The sequence below is a fragment of the Ailuropoda melanoleuca genome, chromosome 16 (genome assembly GCF_002007445.2).
Source record: "Ailuropoda melanoleuca isolate Jingjing chromosome 16, ASM200744v2, whole genome shotgun sequence".
NCBI lineage: Eukaryota > Metazoa > Chordata > Mammalia > Carnivora > Ursidae > Ailuropoda > Ailuropoda melanoleuca.
The window spans coordinates 9,939,373-9,952,782 of NC_048233.1; the positions used below are offsets into that span (position 1 = coordinate 9,939,373).

The 13,410-nt window shown below is 41.3% G+C and overlaps 1 protein-coding gene across 1 annotated transcript; it reads left to right on the forward strand.

The window, feature by feature from the left end:
- The first annotated feature begins 4,147 nt into the window (after window positions 1-4,147).
- GABARAPL1 (GABA type A receptor associated protein like 1) lies at window positions 4,148-12,250 on the forward strand. Its single transcript, XM_002925318.4, has 4 exons — window positions 4,148-4,509; window positions 8,775-8,853; window positions 9,907-10,025; window positions 10,904-12,250. Exons 1-4 carry the CDS (start codon window positions 4,420-4,422, stop codon window positions 10,967-10,969), a joined length of 354 nt encoding a protein of 117 aa, XP_002925364.1. The 5' UTR covers window positions 4,148-4,419; the 3' UTR covers window positions 10,970-12,250.
- The last annotated feature ends 1,160 nt before the right edge of the window (window positions 12,251-13,410 follow it).

The following is a 13,410-nucleotide window of genomic DNA, read 5'->3' on the forward strand; positions in this document are numbered from 1 at the left end:
AGATCAATACATTGAAATTCTGGTTTTATACATTAGTTTATTTTTATTAGTTTATGTCTTATTAAAATATAGTTGACATACAACGTTATATTAGTTTCAGGGGTACAACATAGTGATTTGACAATTCTATGCATTACACTATTCTCGTTACATTAAGTATAGTCACCTGTCACCATATGACATTATTACAGGATTATTATTATCTAGTTAGTTAGTTAGTTAGTTAGTTAGTTAGTTAGTTTTTTGAAGGAGAGAGAGAGAGTGGGGGGCAGAGGAAGAGGGAGAGACAAAATCTTTAGCAGGCTTCATGCCCAGCATGGAGCTCGACATGGGGCTCAATCTCACAACCCTGAGATCATGACCTGAGCTGAAATCAAGAGTTGGATACTCAACTGACTGAGCCACCCAGGCGCCCCATAATAATCATTATTACAATATTATTGATTCTATTCCCTATGCTGTACTTCTCATCCCTGTAAATTATTTATTTTATAACTGGAAGGTTGCATCTCTTTATCCCTTTCACCTATTTTCTCCATCCCCCCAACCCCTCCCTGCTGGCAAACACTAGTTTGTTCCCTGTATTTATAATTCTGTTTCTGTTCTTGCTTGCTTGTTTGTTCTGGTTTTTAGATTCCATATGAATCTAAATTCCAAAATCACATGATATTTGTCTTTCTCTGACTTATTACTTTTAGCGTAATAGTTTTTAGGTCTATCTATGTTGTCATAAATGGCAAGATCTCATTCTTTTTTATAGCTGAGTACTATTCCATTGCGTGTGTGTGTGTGTGTGTGTGTGTGTGTGTGTGTATCCCCTCTTCTTTATCCATTTATCTTTTGACAGACACTTAAGTTACTTCTGTAACTTGCCCATTATAAATAATGCTGCAATAAATATAGGGGTACATATTTCTTTTCAAATTAGTGTTTTCATTTTCTTGGGTTAAACAGCCAGTAATGGAATTATTGGATCACATGGTATTTCTATTTTTAACTTTTTAAAAAACCTCAATATTGTTTTCCACAGTGTCTGCACCAATTGATATTCCCACCAATGATGCACAAGGGTCCCTTTCTCCACGTTCTCACCAACACTTGTTATTTCTCATCTTTTTGATACTAGCCTTTCTGACAGGTGTAAGGTGGTATGCATTTCCCTAATGATTAGTGATATTGAGTTTCTTTTCATGTGTTTTTGGTACACATTAGTTTAAATATGATAATATAAAAATATCCTGAATAAAAAAGAAATCAGACCTACCTATATGGTCAATTCCAGCTGTTTTCATATTCTAATGATTGATTGAGGGGAAAATATAAAAAAGTGTTTTAAGAGCAGTTGAGAAAATGGGAATATAAACTCTGTATTAATGTTGAAAATATAGGTAATTTTTTTAGGTGTAACAGTATCATGATTATGTAGGAACATTTCTTATTCTTAGCAGGAGTATTTGAGTATTGAGTATTCTGGGGTAAAGTGTCATGAAGTTTGTATTTACTTTCAAACGAAAAATATCAGGGTGGTGGGTATATAGGTGTTCATCATGTGGAAATTTTTTACCTTTTTGAAAATGTTCATAAAAGATCAAAAAAATTCTAACCCTTGGGAACATAAAAAATTAGAAGATTACAAGAGAAAAGTGAAATGTATATTTGAGAAAATGTGAGCTTTTTTTTTTTAAGACCTTATTATTTTTGGAGCAGTTTTAGGTTCACAGCAAAATTGGGAAAAGATAGAGAGATTTCCCATATACCTACTGCCCCCCACAGATGCGTAGCCTCTCCACCAGAGTGGTACATTTGTACAAGTGAGAGGAACCTACTTGACACATCATAATCACCCAAAATCCAAAGTTTACATTAGGGTTCAGTTTTGGTGTCATACATTATACTGGTTTGGACAAAATTTAATGACATTGTTCCATTATTATACTATCACTCAGAGACTTTTCACTATCCTCCACCCCTTGACTCCCAACCCCTAGCAACCACTGAACTTTTTACCATCTCCCTAGTTTTGCCTTTTTCAGAATGTCATATACAGTTGGAATCATACAATATTTAGCCTTTTAGATTGGCTTCTTTCACTTAGTAATATGCATTTATTTTTATGTCTTGATAGTTCATTTCCTTTCGGCACTGATAATATTACATTGTCTGGATGAACCACAGTTTATCCATTCACCTACCCAAAGACATCTTGATTGCTTCCAAGTTTTGGCAATTATGAATAAAGCCGCTATGAACATCTGCATGCAGGTTTTTATGTGGACAGAGTTTTAAGTTTCTTTGGATAAATACCAAGAAGGACGATTGTTGGATCATACTGGAAGAGTATGTTTAGTTTTCTAAGGAACCACCAAACTGTCTTCCAAAGTGGCTATGCCATTTTCCATTCCTCTCAGTAATGAATGAGAATTCCTGAAATGGAGTTTTTAATATAATATTTTGTCTCTGGTTAAAAAAAATGAATGTTGGATATTTTATCTGATTAAATGTGTTAGTTTATAAAATTATCATTTGCATAATATTTTAAATGTTATGCTGAGAATAAAGGTAGAGAGCAAAGTTTGGAAGATGACAAATTGTGTATTCTCAGATTGGCACTTATAAAAGCTTTGAGGTAGAAATAGTAACTGAAATTTTATCTTCAAATTATTTTTTATTTGTAAATTGCCATTGTGCTCAGGTATTTTTAAAAATAAAAGTTAAAATCAGCATTTTAGCTATGATTTGATCAGAGAACCACACTCTTAAAATATTAATCTCCATCATTATTACTTTTCCCAACTGGTTGTAAAGTACTTCTTTAAGAGATCTTAGCTATATTGGGTCAAAACTAAAATGAGCTAATAATTTCAATTTGAAAATAAGGACTAAAAATTATAAATTATAATATGATAGAGTAGTTCCTGGATTTTTATACAAAAAAGGACTGAAATATGCCATGGAGATAAATAATTAACATCAAGAAGTAAGGCTATGCTCTTCATTTTCCTTTTTTCAATGAAGAAACTTAGATTTTTTTATTTTTATTTTTTGTATTTTGTGGGTTTGTTTTTTAAACCAGAGACACCGAGACCATGATAAAAGAAGATAGGTGACAGGGACTGCCGTGGTGTATTTCAGAGCTCCCTGGACTGCATCAGAGCAAAGCTATCCTTTCTCTCTCTTTTGTATCTTTTAAGATTTTCGCTGCCCTCCCCCTACAAGTCCCTGGAATCACTGCCACTAGCAGTGGTTGGAAAGGCCTTAGTACTTTGATTCTTGGTGGGGTGAGGGGAGGGCCGGAGAGAGGCGATAAATGGCACCTAGCCCCAGTCTTCCACCAGCCCTTCGGGTGGCACTATATTTTCATCTTAGGGACACTTAATAAGTAGTACTATCCTCTGGTGAATTTTTGCAGAATAAAACCAGAAATGTTTTAGAAGTACCGCGTTAACCGCCTGAATTGTTTGATACTTTCTTTTACAGAAGACAGGCCCAGCTTCTGAGTTAACAGGAGAAAGTGAATCATTTCTATATTGGAATATGAAAGAAGCCCTTAGCAGTCATGACTGACATCACTTCTCTGGACCTTGATTACATCGCTTGCCCTTCACCTTATACATCTCCTCAAATTCCTGAGTCATGCTTTGTTTATGCTGCTGCTCTAGGAGCAAACTGCGGCAAGGACCCAAACAAAATGACGCCACCGTGGTTAAGGAGGGGTCAGGGTCGGAAGGAGCTAGCCTAGCACGCCGAGTCCTGGCGGCGCGACTAAGGAGCAAAGGGCAAAATGCAATCACCGCGCGTTTCTGTACTGGCCAAAGGAATTCCAGGACCACCATTCTTTCCTTCCCTAAACTCCAGATCCCCATAAGCTGGAAAAAGCTGGATTTTCGCCCTCTGTGTTTGTTTTTGGGTCAAACCAAGAAACAGCGAGAAAGAGGGAAGAAGATATCTTTAGAACGCATTTTTTGCATTCACACCATTTTTAATGTCACAGCCACAATGAAATTCGAAGTGAAAAAACTTTCATGTTTGCAACAAACTCTACTCAGGAAAGTTTAGATTGAAAAAGAAGTCCTCGAAATAGATCGTGTTCCGCTCTTCCCCCCACCCGGCGCGGTCCAAACGCTGGAGGCGGGACGTCATGACGTCATAATACCAACGCGCTGCCGTGTTGTTTTTGTGCTCCCAGCTCTGGGAAAAGCCGCCGGGGATTCTCTACCTGACCCGCTCCGTCCTGCGCCCGAGGGAACCCGACGTCCCTCCTGAAAGCTCTGCCAAGCTGTGTTACGACGGGAGCTGACATTTCTGAGGCGGTTCTGATACCTGTCGAAATTTGGCAGAGGGAAGGGCGACGGGAGAGACGCAACCATCAGCGAGGAAGGCAGGCCCCGTCCGGGGATCTTAGAAACCCTGCGGTCCATCATGAAGTTCCAGTATAAGGAGGACCATCCCTTTGAGTATCGGAAAAAGGAAGGAGAAAAGATCCGGAAGAAATACCCGGACAGGGTCCCTGTGAGTGCAATAGGGGAGGGGGAGGGAAGAGGATTAGCGGGGGTTGGGGGGAACGGGGGAGTCGTGATGGCTGCCCTGACGCACAAGAAGAAGGGGGTCTCTATGATGACTGAGCCCTGAAGGCCTTTCACTGGTAGGAGAGCTAATGGAATGGCTGTTCTCACTGCAGATCTTTTAAAACCCATCTCCCCAGGGCCGTCATCTTTAGAGCTGACCGCATTTTTAGAGCGGACCCTACGTTTGAGTGACTCAGCAGTATTCAGAGGATGTGCAGGTTGAGATGTGTTCAAAATATGGCCCTTTTGTGAGAGAAGGATCAGGTTGGGACCCTACATTTGTTCCTTTTAAGATCCCAGGGAAATTGTTCTGGAAATAGCGTGATGCAATGAGGTTTGCGTCCATCCATTTTTGCCTTAGGTGCTTCTCCCTTAAGTTGATTTTGGTCCTCATAACATTGGGTTTGGGAGGGAAAGGTTCAGAAACCAGTGGATCCTTTCTTTTATTCCGTAAGAATTACAAAAGTATGTGTGTTGGGGGGGGGGAGCGCCACAAGACAGGCCTGGCCCAGAAAACAAGGTCACGTTCTCTGCGCAACAGCACGATTGCCTCATCATTCTTGGCTCCAGGGCATTTGTAGATGGCAGCCAGCCTCCCTCCGGTACTTATGCGAGCAGATCATACCTGGACAAGATAACTAAGGACTGAGGCCTTTTTCTTTCCGTTTTGGAAGTTGGTTTATGTGGTTAAAATTAGTGCCGTCAGTCAGGAGGAACAGAGGAAACATTAAGGTAGCTTTCTGCATCCGGGCGCTTTTCCCGTCACCCCTCCCCCGCCACATCCAAGGTTTTTCTGTATTGTAGGCTGCGCAGCCGGATTCAAGGCAGAGGACTTTAAGTGTGGTAGGGGGAACAATCGCCGTCGGGTTTTGTAATGGAGGAGCAGAGAAGACTTCCTTGTTGTGCTCTCTGTAATAGGTAATATTAGGATAAAGATTACATATTACGTACGGGTAAAGTAATTGTTATTATCTGGTGTCAGTTCGTGACCTGCAGGTACTCCTTGGGACTCTTCTCCAGTCCTTACCTCATTTTCATGGTTGTTACAGCTGCTGGCAGCAGCTTGGGTCTTATGCCCACAGTAGAAACTCCCTGCAGTCCTTTATAAGGAAGCAAGACCTTACGGCTGTTCCATTCACCAGGAGTTGAACACTCGGGTGTTGGGCTAAAAAGGAGAGCTAGCCCTGCTACCCACTCAGTAAATGATCCATTGCAAATTACTTGTTTAGTCTCTGGACCTTGGGTGACTGTATCAAAAATTTCCCCCAGTTGTGGTGAAAGCAATCCTACTTTCTCAGAATATTTAAAAATGACAACTTTCATTGATTGTTTACTCTGTACCTGGCAGTCTTGTACGTGCTCTGACTTCATTCACTTAATCCTCACACCATTATAATCCCATTCTACAGATGAAGGATCTTTAGGACAGAGAAATCAAGTATTCCTAAGGGTTTCTTGTGGCTGGTGTATGGCAGAGCTGAGATTCCAACTCAGGTTTTTGGATCCTTCATGCCATATTGTTTCTCAATTTCTAATACAGTTCTATTAAACAATTAATTAAGGAGGCACTGTGCACCTCACACTGTTAGGTATTAGAAATCAAAACAAAACAAAACATTGCAGCCCTCAGAAGGTCAGAGTCGTATGCTGCCAGAAAGCATCAGTGGCTACCATTTATTCAGATCTAAGTATGAGGCTCTGTTCCAGTAGCTCTACCGAAGTCACAAACTCTGAAATGTACCTGTTCCTAAATCTAGTTAAAATTCCCATGTATTTCTTCAAAACTGAGCCCTTCCCATTTCAGTCATTTAATGCATTCACCCAGAGTATTTCAACTTCTCCTCCCTATTTTCCTGCTCATTGTTTGGTGTAAAAAATGTTTTACCTCCGTGATAATTTGTAAGCTGTTAGAACCATTACTCAGATCTCATGGTTGGATTTTAACCAGTTTATAAGCCTCCCAACTGCTTTTCAGGTGCTCAGCCTGTGACCACCTTTGTAGTTGTGACGCAGGAGGAAGAGCTGTGCTCTGAGTTGTGAGATTTTGTTCTGGTTCCGGGCAGGATCCATAATATTGCTGTACTAAAGTATCCAGTTTACAGAAAAGAGGGTTAGTGTAAGTGATTTCTAAAGCCCCTTCCTTCCAGCTGGACCATTGGTGTTACCAAAGCAGTCGAGAATCCTGACAGCTCATATAACTCAGTTTAGTTTGGCCCCACCTTATCTCTTAGCTACCATCCAAAAGAATACATGTGTTCATACCTTGGGAAGGGAGGGTTTCTTGAGATCTTAAAGTATCTTAATAGCTACAATGTATTGAAAACGTGCAACACTGCAGGAAATTTAGGAACAGATTGTCTAGTCTTTAAACTGTAAAAGGCCCTGTGGAATATTTGGCCACATTGCACAGAAGGAAAAAAACCTGAGAACCAGAGAGGAAAAGCATCTAACCCAGGGCTCACGAGTAGAGTTGGGATTCTTGGAAACCTAAAATATTTTCTGGTAAGCCAAGGCCTTAATGATTACCCTACCCCCTCTTGCTCCTCTCCAAATGCTGCCCTCCTGGTCTTATTTGCCATACGTTTTATTGCCCTCTTTTTCTGCTCGCTCTCTGTGATTTCCATCGCTTCCTACTGATGGGAGCTGGCAACTTTCAGGGTTCCTTTGAGACACAGTGCTAGGTTCCCTCTCTTTACCTTTGATTTTATTAACCTACTGACTTCTGTCCGTCCTCATTGTTGGGCCTTCACTGATCTCTCCTGAACCTCTTCCTACTTTTTCTTTTGAATTTCTGATTTACATATTTTTTTCTTCATGTCCCTCTGGTCTTCCGGTTCAGGATTCTTTTTCTCCAGAAACACAAAATAATGTTTTTTACTATTTTAATGTCTTCCCTTTCATTTAACCCCAAGTCCCTCTCTTTAAGCCAATCCTTATATTAATTCTTTATAATTTACAAATCATTTTCACATAAAATTTTATGGATTACTCAAGGTAATTGTAGCAGTTCCGTGACTGTAAAAGATACCATCTTCTTTTACTCACTGGAATGCTGTGGCTGGGAGAAATTAAGTGACCTGTTGGTGATGACACAGTTCCTTGGGGTATTTGTCTAGTGTTACTTCTGCTTCTGTAACTTCTCTATACTTTCTGTATGTTCGATCAGGAATGATTGTATTTTCTTTTCGTTACTTTTTTTTTTTAAAGATTTTATTTATTTATTTAAAAGATAGAGAACACAAGCAGGTGGAGCAGCAGGCGAAGGGAGAGGGAGCCCTACCAGGGGCTTGATCCCAGGACTCTGGGATCATGACCTGAGCCAAAGGCAGATGCTTAACCAACTGAGCCACCCAGGCGCCCCTGTTTTCTAAACTAAAAAATCGAAAGCTGATGGTTTTACAAAAGATTTTAAATATTTATAATTTCAATTAAATTACAATAAGCTATAAATACTAAGTATATTTTTATAGTTACTACATAAATATAAATTTATTTAAATTTTTAAAATTTTATGCATAAAATCTTCCATTTTTATCTATCTTCATTTTTTCTTTTTTCATTTTTTTCATTACAGAAATATATGATCTCTATAAAATTTGAAGTATTATAGAAATATTTAATGTAGACATTGAAATCCTTCAAAATACTAACACCTAACCAGTATTGATAAATGAGTTACTGTAAATGACTTTGTATTACAGGATCTCATACTCTCAGTACTATTTAGTACTTCCCTTTGACTTAATAAAATGTGCCTTGAACATATTCAGTCACTCTTGAAAATTTCGACAAGTATAAAATTTAAACCGCATTTATGTATACCTTTCATAAGTGGCATTCATTAGAAAGAGTAAAACCAGTAGGTACTCAGGAGCCGCAGAGGAAAGCACAGCCCTCTTGATGCACTCGTTAAATACCAGGAAGTATAGATCTATACCTGACAGGTCACTTGTAATTCCTTAAACTCAAGGTTCTCTTTACTTTCATCACATGCCCTCCATTCTCTTCTTACTGCAGTAATAGAACTATCACCTTACTAAGGAAGCCCATGTTCCCATAGGTTTTGTAAGAGGTAAAGGGGAATAAGAAATGGGAACATTCTAGTGGGTCTAGACAAAACGCACTTCAAATAGGGCAACTGTAGGATGTGGAAGGAAAAATAACTAGATTAGATTCTGTGTCTTTCATTCTCACTCTCCTTCCTCCCAGGTGATTGTGGAGAAGGCTCCTAAGGCCAGGGTGCCTGATCTGGACAAGAGGAAGTACCTGGTGCCCTCTGACCTCACTGGTAATGCTTTTTCCCTCCCCAGACTCTCCTTCCCATCATGGAGCCTCTTTGGTCCCTCCTGTGTGCATGAGATGGTTGGATTGAGAGGAAGTAGGTTGAAGAAAGTGGGTGGGATTCTCCAGAGAGTGGGGGGACTCGAACTGGAGTGACTCAGCCGTTCCTTCTCCATTGCCAGTTCCCTTACGCATTTCCCATCACAATGTCTTGTGATTTACACACAGCAGAATGCACAACATTGAAAGCAGTGACCAGATGCCTGTGCTTTAAACTGCTTAGAATCTGCTTTGTTATTGTGATAACAGTTTTTTCCAAAAGGAAAGTCAGAGGGAGGATCTCATTTCAGAGATTCTCAGCTGAATACTTTGTCTACTCATATTTGGTAATATGTTTTGTAGATACTGTTTGGGATTACAAAGAATATATTCTTGACCTTAATGATCCTTAATGGAATAATCAGGGATCCAGAAAACACTGGAAAGATTGCGTAGATGTGTTTGCCCCAGAATTGTTAGATTGGAATGTCAGTCCTCTAGAACTTTTTCAGTATGTTTGGTAGAAGGTGCTCTTGAACTCCACTCATTGCCCAGACCTTGGGACGAGTGACCATGCTGAGATTACTGGAGTCTAGTAGACCTCTCCCTATCACTTGTTTGTCGTAGGTGAGAATAGGGATGGGAGTGCATTTCAGATCCCATTTAGACAATGGTAAGAGAGTATTTTGATCTAGATATACACGGAATTCCCTCAAAGTCGTCAGGCTTTGCGTGGAGATGCTCACATTATGTCTGAAATTGAGGAGGGTGGGAAAGGATTGAAGAAGCAGCTTCTCAGTGGCAGGTCAGGGAATATGGAGGTTTCTTTGAGTTGCACTTTCTATTTCTGAAGCTATAGGACAGTATTGGGCCCTGGTGAGATTTTATCTAAAGCTGGTACTTTAAAGGGTGCAGGTGCAGTAGAGGGTTGGTTTTGTTTTGTTTCTTGGCCTTCACCTTCTCGTAATCCCTTGTTTTCCCTAATTGCCTGCCTTTTCTAAAACCTTCTTCCTTTATCCAGTTGGCCAGTTCTACTTCTTAATCCGGAAGAGGATCCACCTGAGGCCTGAGGACGCCTTATTCTTCTTTGTCAACAACACTATCCCTCCCACTAGCGCTACCATGGGCCAGCTGTATGAGGTAAGTGTCTTGGTCACAATACCGTGCAGTCTCGTGTTCTCTAGCCTTTGTTCCAGGGTCTGTTGATAACACACCTGGGAAGTGGGGCACGAGGTGTTACTTCCCTGTATCCCCTTACACACTGCAGTGTAAGGCTCTGGGAGATTAGATGTCATTCGTCCTCTAGGGATGGAGCAGCCTACTAGATTCATTCTTTTTGAATTCTCAGTTTTGCCTTATTCTAGGGTTCTAATCTTGGATCGTCTTTATTGAAACAGCAAGAAATTGTTTCTGATTGCAAATTCCAAATACAATGAAATTTAAAATTATAAGGCAAAGCCTTTAAATTGATTCATTCGTCTTAACAGATAAACTCAATTTGAGAGGATAATTTGCTGACTTCATTTGGTTTAATTGGTAAACTGTCAGAATCTAATGAGAAAACTGTTACAAAGGACTTGCTCATAACGTATCACCCAGTTTTGTGGCTGTATTATTCCTTAAAGGATTTCACATGGTACTGCCTCCTTGTTGTGCCCTGTGAGTTGTGTAAACTTACTCTAACAATCTCTTAATCTCATTTGTGTTCCATAGCATATATTCCCTGTTAGTGTATATTGTAGTATATAGATTTTTTGTATCTGTGTTCCCCTTGCTAAAAGGAGCTAAAAAAAAAGCCTTTTTAAGGGTCACGTTCTTATCCCTGATAATCGATATGTATTGATGTTCTCCTTGAAGATTTTTTGTGAACTTAAAAAAGTTATTCCAGCCACGTCTGCGTATTCTTTATTCTTTTCTCAGTGGAGGCTAACAATGCCTTGCATATCTGCCTACCTTGTGTGAGGCTCAGAGTCCTGAAGATAATGAGTGTGACGTTATCCTCTTGTCTCTTCCCTCAGGACAACCATGAGGAAGACTATTTTCTGTATGTGGCCTACAGTGACGAGAGTGTCTATGGGAAGTGAGTGGTGGAAGCCCAGCAGATGGGAGCACCTGGACTCGGGGGTAGGGGGAGGGGTGTGTGTGGGACTTGGGGAAAGAGAGGGAGGGCTCCCACCATGGAGGAGACAGAAGGGGAAGACATCTGGAAACACTACACCGCACACACCGTCATCATATTTTCACACGCTCAACTGGTATTTTTTGCTGCTTCCTCGGCCCAGGGAGAAAGCATGTCAGGACAGAGGTATTGGATTGGCTTTGATAGAGGAATGAAGACGATTTAATTTCACAACATTTCTGTGAATTGATTTTTGTGTGATTTCACGGAAGAGGCAGGAGGCGGGGAAGTTGGGGCCAGAGATGATTGCGGACCACCAGTAACTTCCTGCTCTCCTTCCTCTTTGGGCAGAGATTCTATTTTTGACATTTGCACAAGACAGGTAGGGAAAGGGGATGAGGATGTTTTAGGACTACTGGTAGTAGATCATTCCTAGGGACCAAAAGAAGCCCATTGTAATTAAAGCATTGTGACCTTGACCTATCACCACAACTCCCCATCCCTGTCATAATCCCACATACAGATATCACAGCACCACCCACTGGTGCGGATAGACATTAGGCCAACATTGAGATGGAGCGCTCTCACCACTGGAAGACGAGCCAGGCATGAGGGATGGTGCAGTTTTGAAGATAGTTTTGGTAGCATTAAACTGGAATTCACTAAGTTGAGCATCTCTGTCTACCCTGCTGTCTCTCTGGTGCCCCTTATCCCACACCTGCGTGGGACTTCAGTGAGCCACAACCGTTTCCAGTTAATGGGCTAAAACCACTCCTTCAGCATTTCCCAATCTTCGCCCTGTGTGTAGGGACAGAGATGTCTTATGTATGGAAGGGGCAGGTGTGAGTGACACAGATTGTCTGCGCCTCCCACTCAGCCAGGATTCTTGCTCCCTTGTTGCTGTCCCTTCAGTCCCAGGTACACAGAACTGCTAAGTGATGGCCAGCTGCCTGCTGATTTAGGTTCTCATGTACTGCAGCTGCTAGTTAGACAAGTGTGAGGGGATGACTTAATACTTCCTGGGGATTCTGTGGATTCTGATTACTTTCACTTTTGGGGTTATGTGGGTGGGGGTGGGGAGCAGGAATCACTCAGACATGACATTTCAGTTCATCTCTGCTAATGAAAAGGGTCCTTCCTGTGGGAGAAATCTGTGTCCGTTCTGTCAGCTGCAGATTCTTGTGTAATGAAGTTTATGCTGTCAGGCCAAGGAAATAAAATAATTGCATACCTTGAAAACCAACCATGATTTCAGAAATGTTGCTTTTTTTGACTGTACATGCAAATAGATGACGTGTGGACTCCTGAGCAGAAAACTTCGAGTGAGGGTGGCTGTTAGAAATGAATGCTCGGGCATGGTCAGACATAGACAGGTTTACTTAGCTCTTTCCGGACCAGGAGTTGCTGTTCAGAGGCGAGCGTGGTGGGGCAGCGTGCCTGGTGTGTGGGTGATAGGTGTGTGATTTTCTGCTTCACGGGTAATGCTTTGTCATTGCTTGATGTGTTTCTCAAAGCTGAAGATGGAACACTGCCGGGTGTGAGACTATAAGGGGTAAGGTGGGGGTGTGCTTATTAAAAGTGCAGATGTCTAACCCTCGTCCCAGATTCAGCTGACTCAGAATCTCAGCGTAGGTGTCTGATGTTAACCAGTGCCTCCTGACTCCACTGCACGCCGAAGGTGGAGAGACATTGCTCTGTGTACCTGCTTTTGTTCTGAGTACCCACCAAACTTGGTCTGTCACATCTCGGTCATTGTGAGGCTGCCATCTCCCAGAGCTGCAGATGGCACATAGGTAAGGCTCTCGGGGTCAGAACAAGCTTGATGTCTTGCCGTATGAGAGTCAGTCACTCATTCATTTGAAACCAAAATGTGGGTGGGCAGTGAGGGTGCAAGTTAAATGAGACACTGAAAAACCATGGAAGTAGTAGAAACTCCTTTTTAACCTAAAAGCCATCTCTAATCTCCTTTCATCTCTCGCAGCCATGTGTGCAAGTGGTGTCTGTCTGTAGACTCAGTTGGACTATATCACAGTAGCCAGACGAATAGAAATAGGTGGTGACAAAAGATCCGTGGTGGGATTCCACCCACCACCAAACCGTGCTCAGTGCACTGATGGAGAAAGTTAAATCAGAACTGAGAGAAAAGAAGCACGAGCCCCACAAGCACAACAGGCAGAGAATTACGGAAAGCTCGCAGGCATTGGGATTTTGACAACAGAGCCTTAAAAATGAACACTGGTCAATACTGACAGAAAAACAACAGGGGGGTGTTTCTGATACAGTCAAATGGACGCTAATATTTGAATTACAATTCAAACTATGTTTTGAAATGAATAGACAACCCACTAGCTAGGAATGAGATTAGGTGAATGTTCAAAAGCTAACACATACATGGCAGATCCCAGC